Source organism: Nicotiana tabacum, chromosome 7 (genome assembly GCF_000715075.1).
Source record: "Nicotiana tabacum cultivar K326 chromosome 7, ASM71507v2, whole genome shotgun sequence".
In the NCBI taxonomy this organism is placed as follows: Eukaryota; Viridiplantae; Streptophyta; class Magnoliopsida; order Solanales; family Solanaceae; genus Nicotiana; species Nicotiana tabacum.
The window spans coordinates 177,517,039-177,542,619 of NC_134086.1; the positions used below are offsets into that span (position 1 = coordinate 177,517,039).

Here is a 25,581-nt window from a genome sequence, read left to right on the forward strand (position 1 = left end):
CCTTCATGTAGATGATGACGAAGGAAAATCATGGCCTTCGCTTTATCCTGATTTGATGATTCATTTCCTTGTATAATAGTATTTTCAAGACCTTTAGCGTCAAGGTGAATTTCAGCATCAAGGACCCATGATAAATAGTTCCTCCCGGTGATGTCAAGTGTCACAAATTCAAGTTTTGATAAATTTGACATAGTGAAAACTATCATAAAAGATGAATAAGTTAGAGAAATAATTATAATAATAAACAATTAATGAAAACAAAACGATTAATGTAAAATAAATGAAAATAGAGTTATATCATGTTAACAATCTACTATTTCATTTTATTCTTAATGAGACACATTATCTTACATGGACATCCAAGGGGGAGTGTTATAAATAGTTTGTACATTGGATGCTTCATTGAATGCCCATGTTGTGAATAACATAGTTTGTACATTGGACGCTACATTGGATGCCCATGTTGTGAATAACTTAAAGATTGAGTCTCCTACTTTATGTCCATCATCTTTACTTTTTATGCCTATAAAAAGCTATGTAATTGCAATGGAAAGATACACCAAAGTGAAAGAACAAAAGACTTATTCCTTTTTTCTATCTCTTCTTATTTACATTTTACTACATTGCTTTTATTTTATAACAAACTAAACATTTTAGAACTTCTTTATACCATGTTTAATTCTTGCTATATATCAAACCAAACGACCCCTCATAGGCTATTACAAAGTTGCAAACTAAATTGAAGTTTTATACTACTCTTTAGTTGAAATAAAAATTAACTATGTTTGTTGAAGAATTAAACTGAAAAATAATTTATTTTCCTTCTCTACTTCTTCAAATTAAAATCCCAATTTGTTTTTCACCTTTCCAGACAAGTTATTGTAAAAATTGCATGGGGCGCCCTATTTGGTCGCCCCTTTTTAACTTATATTCGTTTTGTTTTTCCGTTTGCATCTGTACCCAATTTTTTTGTTAAAGCGTTTTAAAAAAATGATTTTACCCTTCTTTAATAAAAAAATTATTGACAAACTGCAGGACAAAAACTTAGGTATGTTTAAGTTGAAATTTTAGCAAATGAACTAAAAAACTTCAGCTTGTTTAGACTGAAGTTTCAGATAGAACTCAGGACAAAAATGTAGACAGCGTTACAAAACTTTTGCATATTTTTGGTATGAAGTTTTAGCAAATGAACTAAATAACTTCAGCACACATTAGCAAAAACTCTTTAAAAAATTAAATATTGCAACACAAAAACTTAAACATGTTTAGTCTAAAGTTTTAGCAAATGAAATAAATAATTTCAGCATGTTTTGTCTGAAATTTTAGCAAATGAACTAAATAACTTCAACATGCATTAGCAAAAACTCATTAGAAAATTACATATTGCAAGACAAAAACTTAAGATGTTTAGTCTTAAGTTTTAGCAAATGAACTAAAAAATTTAAGCATGTTTAGTTTGAAGTTTTAGCAAATGAACTAATTAACTTCAGCATGTTTAGACTGAAGTTTCGGATAAAATTCATGACAAAACTGTAGATTGCAGGATAAATAATTTCAGCATGCATTAACATGAAATTTTAGCTTCAAAGTGAAATAACTTCATGTTATATTAACACGAAGTTTTACCTTCAACACGCTACATTAACATGAAGTTTTAGCTTCAACGTGAAACAACTTCATGCAAGTCTGATTCTGAATAAGTTTATGATTTTTTGATAAAGCCGCCGAGAGCAGTGGCAGAACCAGAATTTTTCGTTAAGGGGTGTCAAAATATATAAAAGTAAACATATCGGGAAATTAAGGGGAATCAATACATAGTATACATCCATATAATTTATTGTTTTACCTACCTATACAATGTATTTTTCCTGCAAAGGGGTGTCATTACACCCCTTCCTATAAGGTGGCTCCGCCACTAGCCGAGAGGAAAGGAGAAGATCATTTTTCACAAATGAAGTTGCAGATCACACGATTAATCTGTGATGCAGGTTTTATATCTTTTGTTAAGAGTCTAATAGTCATATTATTACGAATTTTTTGTCAGCTAGCTACCAAATCAATAATTTTTAAAAAGAAGGTACAAATTAAAAGGTGACACAAATATAGATACGGGCTAGCGAGTCCCCAAATTTATTGATGATAAAAGTAGGCCCAAATGGGCTAGCCAGTCCATATTTAACGCCGGGTAAGAAACATCTGGTCCCAACTGTCCAGTGATCTAGGTCATAGGACTATAGTCGCATTAAATTATTCACCTTATCGCATATTGTATATTAAATAACGAGCATATTATACAATTAAAAATGTTACATAAAGCATTGTGCACAGAAAAGATTCTACAGAAAATAATAAATTTTTATACTCTCAAGTCTCAATGGTATTGAATTATTCATCTTCCAACCATTCCTCAAGGTTGTGAGTTCGAGTCTCATCAAGAACAAGGTGGGAATTTCTTGGAGGGAAGGATGTCAATGGTCTATTTGGAAACAGCCTCCCTATCTTAAGATAGGGGTAAGGTCTGCGTACACACTACCCTCCCCAGACCCCACTAAGTGAGATTATATTGAGTTGTTGTTGTTGTTGCAACCATTCCTTACATCTCCCATTTCTTTTTCTTTTCCTTACAAAAAATCATTTTTGTTGTTTTATGAACACTAAAAACCCTACACTCACAAGTCCTACAATACCCAAAACTCATTCCCATTTCTCAATTTTTTTTAACTCTACTCTGTTAGTACTATTCTTCCTTATCACTATCACCAGCAACAGAAACAGAGAGTAGAGCAACAAAAAGCCCAACATTAACCCCACCCTCTCGTCCTCTTCCTGCTATCATATTCTTGCTCTCTCTCAATACTCTGTTTTTTGCTCTTTTATTATTTAACTACTTAACCCTTCATTATTGTTGAAATAGTAAAACATTACTAGTATTCAACAGCTAAAGGAATTAGCAAAATACCCACATGGATCTGTCATCTTCTTCTCCTTTACACTTCATTCTTAGCTTGTCTTTTGCTTTCCTCGTTCTATCGAGAGGTAAACAAATAAAAATCTCATTCTTATGTCATATTATTAGCCTTTTTTGTTGGTACTTTTGATAATGTATAATGCAACATGAATTGTGTGATATTAAAGTTGCTGTTTTTTCCTCTTTTTCAGGTGTATTAGGGGCTACATTTACCTTTGTGAACAAATGTGAGTACACAGTATGGCCAGGTATTCTTGCTAATGCAGGTAGTCCAACTCTACAAAGCACTGGATTTGAACTTCCGCAAGACTCTTCACGTACATTCACTGCACCCACTGGTTGGTCCGGCAGGTTTTGGGGAAGAACCAGTTGCTCATTTGACGGATCCGGGTCGGGTTCTTGCGGAACTGGTGATTGCGGCTCCGGTGAGGTAGAATGCAACGGAGCTGGAGCTGCTCCGCCGGCGACTCTAGCGGAGTTTACTCTCGGAACTGGCGGGCAAGATTTTTATGACGTGAGTTTAGTTGACGGGTACAATTTACCTATGGTAGTTGAAGCTTCGGGCGGGTCGGGTATGTGTGCGACGACGGGTTGCGTTACGGATCTAAACCAAATCTGCCCGACGGAACTGAGGAGTGGCGGTGGAGAAGCGTGTAGGAGCGCGTGTGAGGCGTTTAACAAGCCGGAATATTGCTGCAGCGGCGCGTATAATACACCGGCGACTTGTAAACCGTCGATGTACTCGCAGATGTTCAAAAATGCTTGCCCGAGATCGTATAGCTACGCTTATGATGATCCAACCAGCACTTTTACTTGCAGTGGCGCAGATTATACGGTCACATTTTGCCCTTCAACCCCAAGGTAAAATACTATTCCTGTACTCTTTTTCCTTGTAAATTGCCCACAATTTTTTTAGCTAAAAGGTAAAATTAGTTATCCTGCTACAACAATTATAACTCCTTCGAAGTTAGAACTTAGAAATATGAATTCAGACTAATTAAGCGGCTTGTTATAATAAGTTAAAATGCACTTTCAATCGAAACTTGTTCACATTGCATAAATTTTTTGGAAAATTACATATAATCGATCATAAAAATAAAAAGTAGTATCAAGTTATCGGTTACAACTTACAACAACCACCCATTAGGATCCCGCAAGTGGGGTTTGGGTAGGGGAATCTTATCCTACTCCGGAGGACAGAGAGGCGGTACCCTCAACTCAAGAGAAGAATAGGAACAAGTAAATAACAAGGCCACGAAAATGAGCCACTTTTTTCTTAGACCTCACTACTATCTTTAGACCTCACCCATGGAATTATACTGGATTTGTTGTAAGGCCATGAAAATGATATCAACAATGGAAAGACCAGAGAAAAAATAAATGGAAGAAAGCAATAGCAAAAGTAATAGCCACAAGCCGTAACACGACACGGTACTAAAAACTGAATGCTGAAACAACCCTAATACTAGCATTCTAAGAATCAAAACACAATGTACTCAAATTGTGGGTTACAATGAGTAAGAATACAATGATTGTATAAAGTTCATTGAACATTTAATTTCCTTTCTTTTTAAGGGTGTCTTTCTATGTTAAATTCCATCTTTCGTACTCCATTAGTTTGCATCTAATATTGGTGTTAGCATTAATTAAAGAGAAGAAATGCAATGATTTTGGTCACGAGAGTAACTGACAAATGCTGCAGTAAATGATGTAATTGGTAGCGGTACATTTCATTGACATTTAGCTAATGAGCATTATTTTGTTATGTTATGGTGCAGTCAAAAATCTACAAAAGATACGACACCTACTACAACAACACCCAGTGATGGTGGGTCTTATGATGGGACAGGAGTTGTGGACCCTGCAACAGGAACAGGGTCAAGTTCAGGCCAAATGGTTTCCGGATCGGGTGCCGGGTTAGAGTATGGGTCAGGAACACAATTCGGGTCAGGATCCGGAACACAATACGGGTCAGGATCTGGAACAGAATATGGATCAGGAACCGAAACACAGTCCGGATCCGGGTCCCAAGCTATGCTAGCAGATGGGTCATATTTAGCTGGATTAGCCATGGGAGAATCCACAAGAGTTCTCTCTCCAACAGCTTTGCATTTCAGTTGTTTGGCTGCAACTTTGGTTTTATTTGTTTTCTTGTAGCTGTAATGAGAGTGGGGTTTTTTGCCTTTTGTCTAGTAAAGATGATAGATTCCTCCAGATTGTAAGCCACCACTTCCCATAAATTAATGTTCTTTTTTAGCTATGAATTTTTCTTTTTCTTTTTTTATTGTTGTACCTGGCCATATTTTCACTTTTCAATGTGTATATGTAATGCAGTATTCTTCCTCCCCCGGCCCCCTTTACATTATCCAAGATTTTGTTGGTGTTAGGTTTGTAATTATTTATTTAAGTAGTATATTAACTTTACCCTTGATTTGGGGCTCTAAAAATTATAGGGAAGAAATTAATATATCTGGAAAAGGGAGAAAAGATTGTCGGGCCAGCATTGGGCGATAAAATTGACTTTGCGGAAATCACAAGCATGGCTTTTGTTACTTTTGTCTGCTATGGCTTATGCTATACTGCATTGATAATTGCATTACATCGACTTGTGTTAGTTACTATGTTGTTTGTAATATGTGAAAAAAAGGATTGATTAACCCTTCCAACTGTAGTAAGGGTAAACTAGCTTCGTCTGTCACTGAACAGCGGATTGGGCATTGCTTTGTTTTTCTCTTCTTTCCTATCAGTGAGTTCCGGCCCTTTTATTCGAAATTTCTTCGTTTGTACTGAACTACTTGCAGAATCAAATCCTATTCTACAAGATCCTATATCAGCTATACATCCTCCTTGTATTTAAGCCGGAGACGTCTGGGTAGAACAAATTGACGGGTTGAGTTAAATTTGAACAATTTTAATAGATGAGTTATAATTGGATATAATCAAAGTTTGGTTATAACCTAATCCGCTCAACATGACAGATCTCTCATTTTTCTTGTTTTGCCTTTTGACATAATTCTTCTAACAGAATTATCCATCTCCAAATTGACATAATTCCAAGTTCTTCCAAATTGTTATAAATTCCAGTCTCAAGAGTTGATTTTTCATGCTTGGTTAGGACTTTGACCCGTCGGGTTATATTATTTTGGTCCATTTGACTAGATATTTTGACAAATCATTTTGGATTCAAATCGTAGGGTCAAGTCAATAAACATGTCATGATCCAACCTGTTTTAGCTTAGGTGAACCGTGCGAGTTAAAAATAAATGTGTTCATTTTGCACCAATGCCAAAGCCAGACAAAGAGTTACAAAATGTGGTAACTTTTCTTCACAAGATCATGTCAAAATCTATGTAAACTTTATCATATATTACATCTAAGTAACACCATCACAACTGAACATTTAAATGCCTGGTTTCAGCACCTCTATATAGTGAGAATGTTGAAATAGACGTTCTGTTGCCAAATATGACAGTAATCTTGTATTCACCTAAAAAACCAGAGAAGCTAAATGAGCCATGATCATCAGTCTGACCATTCACCACCCCAGTTTGCCATTCTTTCAGCAGGTTATCGACTACGTCCCCAGCAGGAAGATTATGAAAATAGTTATCTGTCAAACACATCTGATAACATCCATTAGTATGTAATGCTGTCCAAAGCATGATTCCATTAACACCTGGATGCGAAAATCCCTCTCTTAATACCATCTCTAGATATCTAGCCTGCCATCAAATTCACAAAAGGGATAATATCAAGCATAGCTGCTGAACTTTGTCTACTATAATATTAAATTAACAAACTACTACTCCTTTTTTTAATAGAGAAAAGTAATAAACTATCTTTTGTCACGTTAAAGTAACTGCCATGTCATTTTCCACGTCAAATAATTAAAAACACTAAAATGTAATCAATTACATTTACATGATGGATTTCCTTTTTTATCTTCTGATCTATTATATAGTGAAAAAATGCCAACGTGGGCAAAGGCGGATCCAGGATTTAATGTTTATAGATTCCTACAACGACCTCGAGTAAATTCTCAATAGTAACTGAGTTCACATTCAAACATTTATAGCTTTAATAAATTTTTAGAACACAATTACACTGTTTGCACAAAAGCTATTGAGTTCGCGTGAAATCGTAGGTAGCAAGGTGGATCCGCCCCTGGACGTGGGGGTGACATATCATAAACCTGACACCCGAAATTTCACCTTCCGGTTAATGTTATTTTCTGTGCAATTCACACATAGTTCAGTGCTTTATCATGAACAAAAAATAGTTCTTGTGATGTAAGTAAAGTTCAGTGTTCATACGTGAAAAAAAGGGCAGCCCGGGGCACTAAGCTCCCGCGCATAGCGGGGTCCGAGGAAGGGCCGGACCATAAGGGTCTATCATACGCAGCCTTACCCTGCATTTCTGCAAGAGGCTATTTCCACGGCTCGAACCTGTACCTCCTGATCCCATGACAACAACTTTACCAGTGTTCATACGTGAAATTAACTCTATTTTGTAGAGATTTTGAGGCCCTGACCTGAGTTTGTTTATCAAGTGTATTGCTGATATCAACTTCTGTAAGCCATATGGGCAGTTCAAGTGTAGCCAATTTGTCTAACACTGCTCTGATAAGGGGAGGATTTGGTACTGTAAAATGTCCTTCTAGGCCAATTCCATCCATAAATACTCCACCTTGTTTTAAATCTCTCAATTTGGAAATATAGGCATCAACTGTCGAATTCATATCATAGCAAGTCTCTACAACATTATAGTCATTCATAAACAATTTAGCTAAAGGATCCAAATCCTGTGCTGTTTTGAAAAATTCCAGACTAGTATTGGTGCCAAGTCTTTGTTCATAGAAATTATAATGAAGCATCTCATTGTCAACATCCCAATGAATGAACTCATTCTTGTATTTACTCATCAAACTTTGTATCCTGGAATTAACAGCTGATTTAAGATCTGATCCAGTTAAATTCCGAACCCAAGATGGAGTATATCTTGGATCCTCCCAGAATATGTTGTGGCCTCTGGCAATGATTTGGTTTGCTCGAACGAATTCCAGCATTTGATCAGGAATTGTATAGCTCACTTCTCCTTGTTGTGGTTCTGTTGAATACCACTTGAGTTCATCTTCAAAAACCGCAGCATTGAACCTCTCTTTAAACCATTTCTGTAACAAGTTTTAGTCGTTTACACTCTTTAATATGAGCTCGTTTGGCTTAGCTGATTAGAAGTAGCTCAATGCTGAAAAAACATTTTCAAGTGCTGAAACTGATTCTGTAACTGAGTAGTTATGTGCTTCGGTAGAAATGCTGAAACTTGTAATAATAGAGCCAAAAAGTCCTTATAAGAAACCAACTTATAAGCTTACTCAAACACCTTCGATATGAGGCTGATCGTTAACATTCGTACGTCTTGACAGAAAATTTGATCAGCATGTTACCTGATATGGTGGATTTCCAAGAATTGTCTTTGTAATGCAGAACCTAGTGGAAAATCTCTAGACACTTGCTCTGCTATGATTGAAGCTCCAGGCAGTCTCTTTCCTTGCACATCTGATATATGTATAGTTGCTATGCATTTTCTTTCCTGGGGTTGAATTTTGCAGAATTAGTGCAAGTACATGCTGATAAATAATATGCTTAAGTGATTGAAAGGCCGTTCTCTCTGATAGTTTAAACTTTTAGATGAGATGGTCATACAATTCAACACATTGTCAGAGCAGGCATAACGTCCTGGTTTCATACCCACCGTCATCTAAAACACAAAATATATTTTCACGTGTTTTGCCCATTAAAAAGAATCAAAGCCCTCACGTGAAGGAATGAGATGGTTACACCATTCAACAATATAAATGCAGCCAATGAAAATCATAGTTTTACCTTAAAACTAAAGAAGTTGAAATTCATGTAGTAATCAATCCCTGATTGTGGAAAAAATTACAATACTTGTCACACCTCCTTTTTGCGCGCCCGGCCCCGAAGGGTTAAATGCGCTGGTGGAGTTTTTCCAATTTAAGTGACAATATTCGAAATGGGATTATTTATTTAATTCAGAGTCGCCACTTGGGAAAGGTTTGGCTTTTGGTGTCCCAAGTCACCGGTTTATCTTGAATCCCAAATCGAGGAAATTTTCGACTTTTCCAAGTGAAGTCTGCGAACCAGAAATTCTAAGTAAGGAATTCTGTTGACCCGAGGGAAGGTGTTAGGCACCCTCGAATCCCGTGGTTCTAGCACGGTCGCTTAAATTGTTATAATGGCTAAATATCTGATTTAAATACATATTGTGACTTATGTGCTTTTATTAAGTTTAAACCGCTTTTATTATTATCATTTATTTTTATAGAATTGCAACGTTGTGAAAATGCATCTCGAACCACGTCACAATCAATGCACCCGTGGTCGTCGACACATTTTGACTCCGTTGAGATTTGAATTTGGGTCACATCAATGTGCACCCGTGTTTAAGAATATAATTTGATTAAACCGTGCCTAAAAAAAAAGTCTAACGCGTTATTATTTTTGGATAAGGCCGTGAGATTCACTAAACGGCCTGTCCTGGATTCTAAATATTTATTATGGTTAGTTATTGAGGGCCCCGCAATTCGCATTCTTACTTGACGAGGCTCGTCTCATTATTTTAGAAAAAGGATATCCTGAAGCGACTACATTTCTATTACATTTGTCTCTAAAAAATAAAAGAGAAAATACCAAACTTACTTATTTAAGCAAACTAACATACTAAATCTCTACTATATGTGACGAATCCGAATTTTGCTTGATTGCCTGATTGGTTGTTTATGAGGTGAGAATTATTTCATGCCTCGTCTTCAAAGAGTGAATAAGCTTTGTTAATTTAATAGGAGAGATTGCAAGCAACAAATAACTCATACTAAGTTTAACATTAAACAAACCTTAAATTTGAACTTTATAATTAGGCTTGATAAATGAAATCGGCTACTTATTAAGAAAAACTGCTATTAATTGGATTTGAGAATGCCTATTAGTTTTCCTCGAAAGTCATCGCATTATTCCGAAACAATGAATCTATATTGAAGCCCATATCAAAACTATGTAGAAGCAAGTGATCTAACAAAAGGGTTGGCGTACATTATCACCCTGTTAACGTAACGCTGCATGGGAATTAGTTTGGGGTACACTTATCTTGAAGTCAAATGAAACTGAATGTAGCAGATTCGATAGTTCAGAGATCTAGGCAAAAATACATACGCATGCTTGCTAAGATCCTATGTTATGATGTCACAACTGAAACAAAACTAACGGTTGTATGCATCAAAACACATCTGATCTAACAAGCAAATGTTATCTAATTGTTCGTCTCAACTTAGAATGTATATTGATTTATACAGAGTATTTGCAGTTTACAGTTTAAAACAAATACAGGCTAAGACTAACATTCAACCTGTTTTGATCACAAGCATTATAAAGTAAACAGACTTTCGTTTCTTTATTTCTGGTTCAAAATTCAAACTTTCTACAACATATGGTTTCAGAAGTTGTGTACCTGGAAATGTTTGACAATTGAAGAAAAAGGGAAGTCAGCAGAGTAACAATGGCAACAAATGCAGCAGCAGTAACAGCAGGTAACCAATAGCACAAATCCCAGTGTAAGATGCAGTTAGAGCCAATGGAAAAATGGCAAAATGAAACAATTTCCCAGTAGTGTGGAACCAGAATTTAGGCAGAACACATCCAGAAGTGAAGTAATGCTACCACACAACCAGTAACCTCGATCAAGACTCAGAAGAAAAACAATATGAAACAAGAAAATCCAGACCAGTAAAAATCAAGATCAAGATGTAAATGCAGTCCCTTTTCTATGTTATGTTTTTCCCTCCCTATTTCTGTCTGTGTGTGTATATATCAAAATCTGTCCCTCTATCCCCTTCTCTTATGTATTCTCTCTAATATCAGATGTTCCCCCCTGTGTGTTTTTGTTCTCTCTGTCTCTCCCAATGTGCCTCTTCCCTCCCTTCTTCTTGTCCTAAAACTGATGGCAGTCCCCTTTTATAAGCCTAAAATCAAACCTTTAACAGCCTGTTTAGAACATCACAACACCCCTCCCATGTGCCTTCACATTTTCAGATTCCACTTGGCTAATTAAGTATGAACAAAACCCCATGATATTCCCTGGCAGACTCACTTTAAGTAATGTTTATTATTTCTGAAACTGAAGTAGAGTATGGGCAGCAGAATGTAGTCTGACAGCATATGCTGTCAAACTATTTTAATTCAAACAGGGCCTTTATGCACATGTTGTGCACAAATGCACATGCCATCAATTCAGATTACAATTACAACCTACACCTTAGATTTCTGAAATCAAATTAGCAATTATAAGTAACTAAACTCAGTTCCTAATCGATTCAGGCAATGCTTAACAGAAGCAGGTCAATTGGTTTTTGTTCGGACAACTGAAACTAATTGACGACATATGTCGACTCGACTATACTAATCATAACACGTACAATCGTAGCCAAAATCAGAAATCTAAAAGTATCACACAAGGGGTTCAGATTGCAATGTTAACACAGAAATGACCTCGGGAGCTAATTGAATGACCAATTACGAATTCAATTGAACATACAGTTTACACACATACATTACGAAGAAAGATTTGACCGAATACAGAGGTCCGGTCAAGGTGGATAATAGCAGTTCAAAAACACAAAACAAAACGTTTGGCCATACGGACGGACACACAAACATACGAACTAAAAAGAAAAGAAAATTAACTCACCTTAAAGCTTTGAAAGAACAAATCAGAAAAAATCCACTTTGTGTTTTGAACAGATCCTCCTTAAGGCTGAACGGACTTTAATCGAAGTGTTTCTCAGATGAGAAACACTTCGATTAAGGTCCATTAGACCTTAATCTCTTTGGTTTAAACGGATACGGACCAATGACGAGGAACCCTAAGGTTCCAAAAATTAGATCCGGGATTCATGCTTCCCTGGTCAGATTTGGACCAAACCAAGCATGGTTTGGTCACGAGGGGGTCCGGGGACTGTCTGGTATGAATTTAGGGCAGATCGGTGTAGATCGAGTTTTGACTCGAATCTTCAAATGAAGATTCGAGAAGGTGGGATGGGATTCGAGGTGTGTGGTTGGTGGATTTGGGTTCAGGACGGTGAGGAGCATCTATGGTGTTAAGGGTAGGGTCACCGGCGTTCATGCCGCCGGGTTTCTGGCGAGGAATAAGGGGGCGGCTAGGGTTTCGTGGGGAAAGGGATGAGGACGAAGGCTGGGGTATTGGATAGGGGGCAGGGTATGGTTGGGAACATATATATGAGATGGGTGGGGTTGATCTCAGCCGTTGGATGAGGCGAAATGGAAGGCTCAGATCTTTCCTCTGATGAGGAAACGGTGTCGTTTCTCATTCAGGGTTTGGGGGTTGGTTTGGGTAAGACGGGTCGGGTTAGTTCATGGGTATGGGAATGTGATCTAGGCCGTTGATCAATCTGAGATCAACGGCCCAGATCAGATTGGACCAAAACGGCGTCGTTTGGAACGCCTCCTGAGGTCAGCTGATCTGGACCGGGTTTACATGGGGTTTGGGCTGAGTTTGTTTGGGCTTTGAATTAAAAATCAGCCCAAACTGATTTTCAAACCCAATTTTGCACTTTCTCTTTTATTATTTTTATTTTATTTTATAACAAAACCTAAGTAAATCAAATTAAAATTAAATAAACACTTAATACAATTATTTGCACACATATATCAAAATATTTAAAACAGGTAAAATCAAACAAAACAAAAATCACGAACAAAGATGCCTATTTATGATTTTCTATTTAACAACCGGATTACGGTTCAAATTACGCATGACACATACATTTTTTGTATTTTGTTTTAATAAAATAAAATGAGCAAAAATCGTAAATAATTAACAAAGTGCCATGTAAAAATCCAAAAATTGTACAGCAGGACCAATTGTTATTATTTTTATTTCTTTTGGAGCGATTGTCGCGCGAAACAAAAATCACGTGCTCACAATACTCACTCCCTCCGTCTCAAATTATCTGTCGTGATTTCTAAATATAGTTGTCTCAAATTATTTGTTATTTTAGAAGTTCAAGACAAAATTAATTATATTTTTTGTATTTTACCTTTAATAATAATTGTTCTTGAAAATGGAGCACATAAATAAAGCAAAGAGATCATATCTTAAGACATAAATAAGGGTAAAATAGTTTAAAACCCCATCTAACTAATAGTATTTCTTAACAGACGTGTAAAAGAGAAACACGACTGATAATTTGAGACGAAGAGAATAATGAAAAGCATGGAGTTGTAGGAGTTACTTTATCGATTGCGTCTTGTTGGTTTTTTCTCCATTGTTCGCAAGTAAATGGCTGCAAAAGAACCCATCTAACTAATAGTATTTCTTAACAGACGTGTAAAAGAGAAACACGACTGATAATTTGAGACGAAGAGAATAATGAAAAGCATGGAGTTGTAGGAGTTACTTTATCGATTGCGTCTTGTTGATTTTTTCTCCATTGTTCGTAAGTAAATGGCTGCAAAGAACACCATCTGATCTCTGAACCAAAGTATGACATTATCATTTGTACACTCAAACTACTGCAGAAATTTACAGAAATTGAATACTTAATGTAAAGCGGTTCTTCAGGCACCGATTTACACTAAAACAGAACAAAGTAACTTAAAAAATGACCATCATTTTCAAAAATGGATGAATAGCTAATCCAAACAGCTATTGGAAATGCACAAAATTACGTTTGTAGATGACTATTATGTAAAATGTTACCTCAGTATATGCAGAGTGATCGTAAATAGGTCCCACTGCATCCAAATAAATCCATGGAAAAAAATTAGCTTTTACTTGCAGCTACGTACATAAATAAATAAAAAGGGTGGCCCGGTGCACAAGCATCCAGCGTTTACGCATGGTCAGGGGAAGGGCCACATCGCAGAGGGTATGATGTAGACATCCTACCCTAATGAAGCATCAATGGCTGATTCCACAGCTCGAACCTGTGACCTACACGTCACACCGAGACAACTTGACCCTCCCCTTCTGTAGCTACATACATACATTATTAATTAAACATATATATATATAGAGAAAGACCATACCATAAGCAGCAAACGAGGGAACTATGAGGGTGTTTGGATTGGCTTTTAAGCTAGTCAAATAAGTTTTTAAGCTCTTTTTAGCTTTTTTCAGTATTTCGCAAAGTAAAAAGTAATTAAAATAAGTTAAAAACTGCTTAAAACAAGTCAAAAGCAATAAGCTGGGCAATCCCAACTTACTATTTTTTGGCTTAAAAGTTATTTCTACTGAAAAACTACTTTTTTTAAAGCAATCCAAACGGGCTCTATGCTGAGAAAGATTCCTAAGAGGAAAAACGAAGATTGAGAGTTCATTTTTCTCTTAACACTTTGTTGAATGACAGACCAAAGTTGTCTTACAGAAAATTAAATTTTATATAAATTTTGCAACCGTGCAACAAGATACATGGGACAACAAACAGTATACAGTATATGATATATCTGTATTGTAAGTATCTCCGTGACTAATCACATGATTATGCTAAAAAGATAACGTAACTGAGCTCAAGTAAAGTACATATAATGTCTAATTTTCATAATTTGTTTAACATTAGGAATGTTTTCGGAAATTGTTCCTTGGACTATAGCCTGTATATCAAATGTTTGAACGCAATTTATGACCTTTTATATTGTACTCAATTAATTACCTAATTATTTTTCTTTTTTAATTTTTAATAAAATATGTCAGAATGCAGTAGCTATTTTGTCGTTGGGTCTCTTTTCATGGGGGTCTAAATTCTTATCACAGTATTTAACGTGGTTCGGATCAAAATAATCCTACGTCCACCAGAGAACAATTGCCCTTTTAATATTAACAAAGGAAGGGGAGATTTCCCAATTACACTTAAGAGAATTTCTCTCTTAACTCTCTACTCACTACAATGTATTGTATTATTTTGGGATGATTTCTACAAATGAAGGAGTGCTTCTATTTATAGAGGTAAAGACCTCCTCTTGATGTCATTGGTGACATCAAACTACCTCCTCTTGATGTCATGAGTGACATCAAAGGAGAAGCTTCCTCCTAGCATCCACACCAACTCTTTCCACCAACTCTTCCAATTGGCATGCCATTGTTGACTAAAAATAAACCAACACCTTCAATCTCCACCTTGGTTTGCGTTTCGAGCGTGCGTGTGAACAACTCTGGCCAAAACTTCTAAGCTTACTGGGCAACCCCATTGTAAGAAACAAGAAGAATCAAACCATTGTTGAACATACCACCTCCACCTAACAATTGTTCTCTTCGGAGTTGCATCAGTTGATGCACACCCCGCCAAGTCCTTGCAGCGTGCAAACTTAGCTAGTGAGACTATCTTGGTCAACATATCTGCAACATTATCGTCTGTGATAACCTTCACGACCTTGATAGTTCCCTCTTCAATAACATCTCGAATAAAATGAAAGCTGACATCAATGTGTTTAGTGCGCTCATGAAATCTCTGTTTTTTTCATTAGATGAATAGCACTCTGACTATCACATCTAAGAGTTTATTCCAGCTGAACCAAACTCAATTCCACTACTAAACCTTTCAACCAGATAGCTTCTTTCACCGCCTCCGCTGTTGCCATGTATTCTGCTTCTGTCGTAGACAAAGCGGCAATCGACTGCAGAGTCGACTTGCAACTAATGGCACTGCCAACGAGGGTAAAGATGTATCCAGTTGTGGACCTTCTTCTATCAAGATCTCCTGCATAGTCAAAATCTACATAACCAAGAATTGAAATACCTCCACCACTTTTTCGAAAGGTCAGACCAACACCAGAAGCTCCTCTGAGATATCTCAATATCCACTTGACAGCTTCCCAATACCTCTTTCCTGGGCTGGACATGTATCTACTTACCATACTTACAGATTGAGCAATATTTGGACGTGTGCATACCATAGCATACATAATGCTACCAACTGCACTGGCTTAAGAAATCTTTGACATATGCTCCACCTCATCCTCGGACTGAGGCATTTGTAACTCTGAAAGTTTAAAATGAGGAGCTAATGGTGTACTTACAGGCTTGCACGTATGCATATTGAATCTCTTGAGAACCCTTTCAATATACCTCTTCTGAGAAAGATGTACAACACCGTCTTCTCTTGAAATCTCCATACCAAGGATTTTCTTTGCAACTCTTAAATCCTTCATGTCAAATTCCTTACTTAACAGTTTCTTCAAAGCATTTATCTCTGTAATGTTGTTAGCAGCAATAAGCATATCATCAACATACAACAGTAAATAAATCATTGAGTTACCAGACATCTTCTTGTGATACACAGAGCTATCAAATGCGCTCCTTGAGAATTCATGTGTAGTCATGAATGCATCAAACCTCTTGTACCACTGTCTAGAGGATTGCTTCAAACCATACAAAGACTTCTTTAGTTGGCATACATGATCTTCTTTTCCCTCAGCTAGGAAACCTTCAGGCTGATCCATATAGATTGTCTCTTCTAGATCACCGTGTAAGAAAGCAGTTTTGACATCAAGCTGTTGAAGCTCCAAGTCAAATTGGGCAACCAATGCTAGTAGCACACGAATTGAGCTATGCTTCACGACTGGAGAGAAAATCTCATTGTAGTCAATTCCATCCTTCTGACTGAATCCTTTTGCAACCAATCTCGCCTTGAACCTAGCATCTTCCACTTCAGGAATTCCCTCTTTCTTTCGGTAGACCCACTTGCATCCAACTGTCCTCTTCCCCTTTTGTCTTTTCACTAAGACCCATGTCTGATTCTTGTGAATAGACTCCATCTCTTCAGTCATGGCTAACCGCCATTGTGCGGCATCCTTGCAAGAAGTTGCTTCAATATACGAGGAGGGCTCCAGATCTTTAATCTCTTCTTGTGCAGCTACGAACGCATATGTAATCAAGTTTGCTTGATTTATAAGGCGTTCCGGTTCTCGTGTCTGCCTCTTCTCCCTCCCCTTCGCAATTGTGTATGGTTCATTGACAGCAAGTTCTTCAACGCCTACATCTTCTGACTCATCTTTAACCTGAGTCTCTTGATCCTTTTCCTTGGCAAGCTCCACCAGAAGCTCCACCTGCTCGTTGTTCTTGTTTCCTGAAAACTCCACGGAAACTTTACGAGGATCAAGTATAGAGGATTCATCGAAGGTGACATCTCTACTAACTATAAATTTGAGTAAAGACAAACACCAAAGTTTGTACCCTTTTACTCAATCCACATACCCTACGAATATGGCCTTCTTAGCCCTTGGTTCAAGCTTTCCTTCATTAACGTGATAATAAGCTAGACACCCAAATACTCGTAAGTATGAATAGTTAGAGGGTTCACCTGACCATACCTCATTCAGAGTCTTAAAGTCAATTGCCGATGCTGGAGATCGATTGACAATATGAGCAGCAGTGTGAACTGCTTCAGCCCAAAATACTTTGGACATTTTGGCTTGTATGAGCATACAACGAGCCTTTTCAAGAAGAGTTCTGTTAATTCTCTCGGCAAATCCATTCTGCTGTGGGGTATGCCTGACAGTCCTATGTCTTGAGATCCCATGAACCTTGCAGAATTCATTAAACTCTTCATTGCAAAACTCCAAGCCATTGTCTGTGCGAAGATACTTGATTTTCCGCTCCATTTGATTTTCAACAAAATCTTCCACTCTTTAAATGCTTCAAAAGCATCATTTTTTGCCTTCAAAAAATGCACCCAAACCTTTCGTGAGAAATCATCAATAAAAGTGAGAAGATACCTCTTTTTTCCCTTCGATGGAAGTTTAGAGGGACCCCATAAATCTGAATGGATGTAGTGTAGCGCTCCTCTTGTCTTGTGTTTGCCAGTGCTGAAGCTCACATTCTTTTGCTTCCCTAGAACGCAGTGCTCACAGAAGTCAAGTGTGCTGATCTTCTCACCTTCCAAAAGGTTAAGATTGCTCAACATCTCCAGTCCACGTGCGCTCATATGGCCCAGTCTCATGTGCCATAATCTTGCTTTGTCATCATTAGATAACTGCACTGTAGATGCATTTGCAGAGCCAACAATGGTGCTTCCGGCCAATGTGTAAAGGCCGTTCTCCAGCTTGCCTTTCAGCATGACTAAAGAACCTTTAGTCACCTTTATAGTTCCTGCTTCGCTCATGTACCTGTAGCCTTGTTCATCCAGAGTACTCAGGGAGATCAAATTCTTCTTCAGATCAAGAACATGACGGACTTGTGTAATAGTCCTCAGGACTCCATCATGGCAGCGAACCCGAACTGAGCCAATGCCAACTATTGCACAAGTTGCATTATTGCCCATTACTACGGTTCCTCCATTTTTCTCATAGCTGCTAAACTAGTCTTTTCGGAACGTCATATGCAGAGTGCAAGCAGAGTCTAACATCCATTTGTTTCCTTAACTACTATTATTATTACACGATGTTGTTAGTACATAATCATTATCAAAATCATGTACCTGTTCAACTGTGGATGCACTCGCCTTTTCCTTGGACTTTGACATTGGGCAGTCTCGTTCAAAGTGCCCCTTCTTGCCACAACCCCAACACTTTGTATTCTTCTTGTTCACACGAGACTTTGATCTGTGCTTTGATTTGCTCTTTCCCTGTTGGCTAGTCCGGCCTCTCACAAAGAGCCCACTTGCCTGGTCATCTCTATCTTCTTCAATGTGCCTCCGCACATCACTAGAGTTAAGTGCCTGCCGCACTTGCTCAAGCTTGATAGGCTCCTTGCTATACATCATTGAATTCTCAATATCACGATATCCTGAAGTCAATGAAAATAGCAAAGCACATGCAAGCGTCTCCTCCTCCTTTTTAATTCCTGCAATCTGTAAGTCCATGACAAGTTTATTGAACGCATCTAAATGATCTTGTAACGAAGTACCTGACCCCATCTTAAATATGTGAAGACGCCATTGTAACAACATCCTTGTTGTCACTGATCAGTCTTGGTATAGCCCTTCTAGCTTTTCCCATAATTGTTTGGCCATCTCTTCGGTACCCGTACTCACTTCACAAAGCACGTTAGGTGCAAGGGATAGTTGGATTGCACTCAATGCATCCACTTCAATCTTCTCCTTGTCGGGAGCCGATATATCCTTAGGATACTTTCCGTCAATAGCATGGATTGAACCTTCCCTCCGCAGTAACGCCATCATCTGGATCTTCCAGATATTGAAGTTGTTGCGTCCACTGAATCTATCAATTTCAAACTTCATGGAACTCATCTTTGCTTGTTCTTCTCCTTGGATCGTTAAAGAATCTTGTTGCTCTGATACCAATTGAAAATGTTGGTTTATGTTTAGTCAACAATGACATGCCAATTGGAAGAGTTGGTGGAAAGAGTTGGTGTGGATGCTAGGAGTAATGTGAACACATAATTTTTGACAACATTTAATTTTTTATCACTTCTTTTATGTAAATATTTTAGGGGGGTTTTAACCTACTATTATTTTAGCTTTGTTACACTTTTTATTATAAGATAAAAATACCAAAAAAAATTAAAAGCTGAATTATCACTATTAATATTTTTATTATTTTTTTTTTGTTTTTTTTATATAAAAAAATCCGAAAATATTTTTTTTAAAACAAAAATAATAGTTTCGGGAATGATTTTAAAAAATTAGAAAAAGGAAAGTTTTGAATAAAAAAATATAAAAATAAAAATAGGTGGAATTCTCTTTTAAAAAAGTAAAAGAATGTAGAAAATTTAAAAAAATAAAAAGTTTTGTGGAAATTTTTAAAAAATTAAAAAGTAAAAGAAGGTTGGAATTAAAAAATAAATATAAAGGTATCTGAAAATTTAAAAAATTTAAAGTAATTGAAAGTAGCATTTTTAAAAGAAAAAGAAAAGATAGTTTTTTGTTTTTTTTTAAAGAAAAGTTAAATAAAATGAGATTCTCTTTTAAAAAAATAAAAAGTGAGATTTTAAATAAGATAAAGTAATTAAAGTTGGAATTTTAAAAATAAAAGTAAATAAAGGTGGATTTCTTTTCTAAAAAAATAAAAGCAATTTGTAAGTGGGATTTCTTTTAATTAAAAAATAAATAAATAATAAAAAACAAATCTGAAAATTTCAAAAATTTTGCTATAAATAAAAGAGAAAATTTAGGAAGAAGGGAGTTCAAAAAAGAAGAAAAACTAGATAGAGAGAAGAAAAAAAGAGGGGGCGGAGATAGCGGTATACACTCGATATACACTCTAGATACATAGGATATACAGGGACAGAATTCATTTTGGAGAGAGTAAAAAAGATAGAACCAAATTTTCTAAAATATTGAGAGCGGAAAAACACCATAGAGAGTTCAAAGCTAGAAAGAAAAAACAAAGAGAGATTTTCGGACTATTTTTCTTCTCCATTTTTACTAGTTTTCTCCGTGTTGCTGGGATTTCTGGATTGAGGTGTTGAAGCTACTGTGTTGGGCTTTCTGCTGCTGTATGTTGCTGTGTTACATACTACTTTGCTGACCTTCTTCTTCTTGTATTGACAATACCAGGTACACAACTGTAACTTTGGTATATTGTAAGCTGAAATGTGAAAGCATGAATACATATGAAGAATGTAACTTTGAAGTTTTAATTTAGCTTTTTCTTTGTTTCTTTTACTAATTGTATTTAGGTTATTTCATGTATTATTACTCCTTAAGAGATACATATAAGATTTCGTATCGAATACATTACTTTTGATGTTTGAGTTGTAATGATGTTGCAACTAATTTGCATATTATGATATAAGTCATACTTTTTGTATTATTCATAGTTAAATTATAATTTAAAAATATTTTAAATAGATTATTTGTTATAATTTTGTGATTTTTAATGTAAACTTTATAATTATTTTTTATTTTATATTATCTTAAATTTCTTGAAGTTAGTAAAATTTAAAGATCTGTGGGACTCGATAACATGTCTCAGGGCTTACATCTCGCCTCGTCAGAAGTAAAACGCCTCGCCTAACGCCCCGCCTTTAAAAACATTATTCACTATTGGACTTACTCCTTGAAATTTCTGAATTCCGCTGCGCATTCATTACATTTTCTTGTGGATTGTCGTTGATTATCCACTTCTAATTTTATATCCCAACATGCAAAATTATTTAAAAAGAAGGATTGGTTAGGCCAAGTATAGAATAGCAAGTCCAAACTCAATGATGAAAGCAGTGGCTGCTTAGTCGTCCAGAAGAACTAGTCTTACTGCTATTGAAATTCTTTTTATTTTGAGATAATTTAAAAATCGATAGGTAAATTTTTAATGGAACAAAGATTATTACAATCCATGCATCATAGTCCAAGTGTGTACCAATTAAACGAGACTTCATGTTTTTCGTATTAACATGGTAAAAATACCACTAAAATAGTTTTACAGGCTTAAAATCGTACAAAGAATTCAAAATTACTCAATACAAATAACGAATTCCCACTAATCAAACACAAATATGAATTCCACTATTGCACAAGCAAGTGAAAAGATATCATTAGGAAAAACATTTCCTATCAATCCTCCCAACTTACCTCACAACAAATACTACCCAAAGAGAATCAACATTCATTCATCAAGATAATACAGCAGTAGTACTCTTCTTTGTTTTCCTGTTTGCATAAATCTTAGCATATAAGTTCTTGGTTCTGATCGTTAGCAGAATATCTAATCCGAATCCAACGATGCAAGCTATAGACATAACTATGAATACTAGCCTGTAGCAGTGAGCGCCAACACAAGTGTTGCCACCACCAGCTGTTTTTGTAGCCTCAGCATCATATAACAGACCCGCGAGCAAACCAGAGAAGAGAAATGAACCAAGTGGAAGGTTGAGTATTAGGACATTATAGATGAGACCGTAATATTTGAGACCAAAGAGTTCAGAAGCAGTAGGAACAGTGACAGCAAGACGAACTCCATAGCAAATTCCAACGACGATAGAGCCAATGTAGAGTGATCCTGGCATAGCCATTGCCATTAAGATGTATCCTACAGCCATTACAATCTGTGATGCTGCATTCCATATTGGCCTTGGCATTGCAGCTTTCCTGTAAACAAAGAAATTAAGATTATTAAAGGTACAAATCATAGATGATATACAGGAACTGAAACTCCATAAAATGGTACAAACCCAAATTAAGGTACATTCTTGTAGGGGCGGTGTTCAATTGAATACTCTTTGATGAAAACTTATACCATGCAAATAAGGTTTAAAAGAAAATTATATGTATAAATTGTCGAATCTCCTAGAAATAATAGACACTAATCAATGTTAATGAGTCCAAATTGCAGGGGGTAAGTATTGGTTGAGCAAGATTCCCTGCTGCTTTCATAGTTCGTAAACATGCCAAGAACTTTTTTTATTCTTCAAACTATTTATAATGTTTATGTTACACGTAAAGTTGTTGGTAGAGGGGAGCCTTGGTGTAACAGGTAAAGTTTCTATCATATGATCAGGAGGTAATGAGTTCAAGCCGTAGAAACAATTTCTTGCAGAAATGCAGAGTAAGGCTGCATACAATAAACCCTTGTGGTTCAGCCCTCATGCATAGCGGACGCTTAGTGCACCAGACTATCTTTTTTATTTATTTTATGTTACACGTAAATCTTTAACTAATTGTCACTTTCAAGGGGGAAAATGATTTGAAAATTATAAGCATTTGTTTAGACTTTAGACATGCCAAGTTGGGGAAAAGTGTACCCTTTTCCAACTTTAGGAAATTTTTTCTTAAAAGCCAACTATTGGTCATAAATCGTAAGGAAGAAAATAAAAGACAGACATTGTCCACACCTTTCCGCTAGATTTTAATGTATTTTCTAATCTTTCTGAGATCTAGTTGAAAACATTAAGATAGGAAGTCTTTTAGAAGTAGATCTTTCATAAAGCAAGGAGTACCTCACAAAGAAAAGGACTTTTTGAACTTTTATGCAGAGAAATTTTCAATGCACATAAAATATCATTCTATCTATGTCCCACCTTCTTTAATTACTAGTACTAGTACTAGTCCACAACAAGAAAAGCCCTCATTCCATGTATCCAATACTATGATTCCTTATTTAACCAATCCTACTGTAAACAAGAATTTTCACCAATCTGGTTACTTTGATAAACCTTCCTAAGTACTCCCACCAAAATCAGTTTATATGTACCTCGACTAATTTTAGGAATTACTAGTAATCTCATGTCAGTTTATGTAACGGATGTTCATAATTTATAAAAATACGAAATTGTTACTGCTTTGATAACCATACCTACCACTAGCTGCAGGGCCCACTAGGTTTAGCTTAGAAGAAGAGAACAAAATTAAAATGGAATGGTAGTAGGTGCGCTCAATTACAGTGGCCGTACTTTTCTTCTTCCTTTTCCTTCCACTCAAATATCTTCCAACCAAACTCAGCTTCTAAGTTTAACATAAATTACTTTAGAAAAAGAAAAAAGATAAGTTATCTTGAACTTATATATCCCGGGACGGAGCTAGAGTGTCGGGAGCAGGTTCGGTCGAATCCAGCAGCTTTGGTTCGAACTTTGTATTTGTCTTAAAAAATCAATTGAATACGTGTAAATTACTAATTTAGAATCTAATAACTTAAAACGATTAGAATCCTGAACCCATAACCTTGAAATCCTAACTGCGCCTCCTATCATACAAACTTTAGACTATTCAATATTAACACAAATAGATATATGCAGAAATATTGCCTGAATTAAATCAGGAGCAGGAGTAGAATTAAAGAAACATGTATTACTACTAAATAAAGCTGTAAAGTAAAAGTAGAGATCAAGTAGCCAGTATAATTATAGTAAGAGTAAACTTACTTGATAAAGTATTCAGAAACAGAGCCGGAAAGAATGCGACCGAAAAATCCCCAAATGCTAGTGAGGGAGACGAAAATGGAAACATCAGTATATCCCAAAGCTAATCCCATTTGCCCCAAATTATTCATCACAGCCAAACCAGTTCCAACTCCACAAAGAAACGAAACAAACAAAATCCAGAAATCCAGTGTCCTCATCGCCTCAAATATCGTGTGATCTTCTCCAATAACAGGTACCCTTTTCTCCATTTCCGCCGCATTTTCCTCCTTCACTACAACAACCTCCTTTTTCACCAGTAATGGCTCTACAAATTCATTTTCATTGCCTTCAACATCAAAATTTTCTGAATTGGACCGGATAAAGTTCTTCACCATTAAATGAACCGGAATGAACAAAGGGGAAGCTAAAAGGATTAGGAGTATAGCTGCAAATATTTGTGAAAAAACTTTTCCATGAGTCCCTGAAATGTCAAAAACTAACAAATAAACCGCTATGATAACGGCAATGACGTTAATGACACCGAAATATTTAACTTCTTCTTTCTCTTCAGCGGGAGTTGAGGAAGGCGGAATTTCACGGAGAAATACAATCGCCGTTAGACAAACGGCGAAAGGGACTACAGCGAGCAAGAGAAGAAAAGTTGAAGGGTCACTAGCGAAAAGCGCCGAACAAATATCGGTGAATATAGCCGTGCTTAAACCCACGTAACCTTTCAAAATTCCCGTTACAGGTCCTCTATTTTTTCGAAAATTACGAATACACGTCACTAAAATGGCGGTGTTCATCCATGTAGTACTGTTACCTCCCATGCACAAAAATATACACATGACCCAGTACGGAAGTGGCTTAATTGTGCCGCTAACGACAAGCCATTGAACGCCGTAACCGATGAAGCCTTCGATTGAACCAATGAGTAGAATAACGGGAGTAGAAAGTCGGTCAGAGGCAAGTCCGGCGAGAATTCCGAACGCTTTTCCGACGTCTTTAGCAACGGAGAGGTTGTTTAGTTGGAGCTGAGTTAGGGCCATTAGAGACTTTAAAGCGTCGGAATAGTTGGAAAATGTGTAGTTATTGCCGGAAATGGCTTGTACCCATACGGCGGCGACGAAGCCGAGCCATTTTCCGACCGGCGAATTATAAGAATATTGGAAAGTCATTAAAATACAAAGAACTGAATAAATGAAAGCTGAATAAAGTGAAAAAGATTTAGGAGACAAAGACTTTGGTTTGTATTTTCTGATTCTGAGGGTGCATAAGATATGATTTATTATATAGAGAAAAAAAAAGACTTTTATTATCCTGATCAAGTGGCTAATTTTTAATTACTAAAATATGTAGTTGTTATGTTGATTAGAGTTGTTTCTGCGAAGACACGTACAAGTTGCCTCATCCCATTTTTTGCAATTGGAAAATGATTTTTAAGTAATTTTTCTTTTTTCTATTTGAGTTTTTAAAAAACAAAAAGGTTGCCAGAGACAAACTAGTGTGCTTTTGTTTTAGTAGATCATAAAGTCATAATAAATCCAAATGGTGACAATATCAACATAGATAAAATATGTGTGTACAAAATTAGACGTTGCTCTGCTACAATGAATGCAGTTCGAACAACCGAAATTGCCTAATATGAGTTTTAATTAATATATATTGACAATTAAAATATTATAATTAAATTACTTATAAAGTAAATTATATGCAAGTTTTGATGATAAGCATTAATAATAATATTGCTTGCTATAATAATATATTGAATTACATTAATTGTGTAAAAA

The 25,581-nt window shown here is 36.3% G+C and overlaps 2 protein-coding genes and 1 pseudogene across 2 annotated transcripts; 1 reads left to right on the forward strand and 2 right to left on the reverse strand.

The window, feature by feature from the left end:
- Positions 1 to 2,631: 2,631 nt before the first annotated feature.
- Positions 2,632 to 5,333, forward strand: LOC107818196 (thaumatin-like protein 1). Its single transcript, XM_016644142.2, has 3 exons — positions 2,632 to 3,036; positions 3,160 to 3,829; positions 4,747 to 5,333. The coding sequence occupies exons 1-3, from the start codon at positions 2,964 to 2,966 to the stop codon at positions 5,123 to 5,125; spliced, it is 1,122 nt and encodes a 373-aa protein (XP_016499628.1). The 5' UTR covers positions 2,632 to 2,963; the 3' UTR covers positions 5,126 to 5,333.
- A 1,021-nt stretch (positions 5,334 to 6,354) lies between these two features.
- LOC107818195 (endo-1,4-beta-xylanase 1-like) lies at positions 6,355 to 15,095 on the reverse strand (annotated as a pseudogene).
- Positions 15,096 to 21,310: 6,215 nt separating this feature from the next.
- LOC107815514 (protein NUCLEAR FUSION DEFECTIVE 4) lies at positions 21,311 to 25,206 on the reverse strand. Its single transcript, XM_016641103.2, has 2 exons — positions 23,813 to 25,206; positions 21,311 to 22,043 (listed from the first exon to the last, which is right to left on the reverse strand). Exons 1-2 carry the CDS (start codon positions 24,967 to 24,969, stop codon positions 21,569 to 21,571), a joined length of 1,632 nt encoding a protein of 543 aa, XP_016496589.2. The 5' UTR covers positions 24,970 to 25,206; the 3' UTR covers positions 21,311 to 21,568.
- Positions 25,207 to 25,581: the final 375 nt, after the last annotated feature.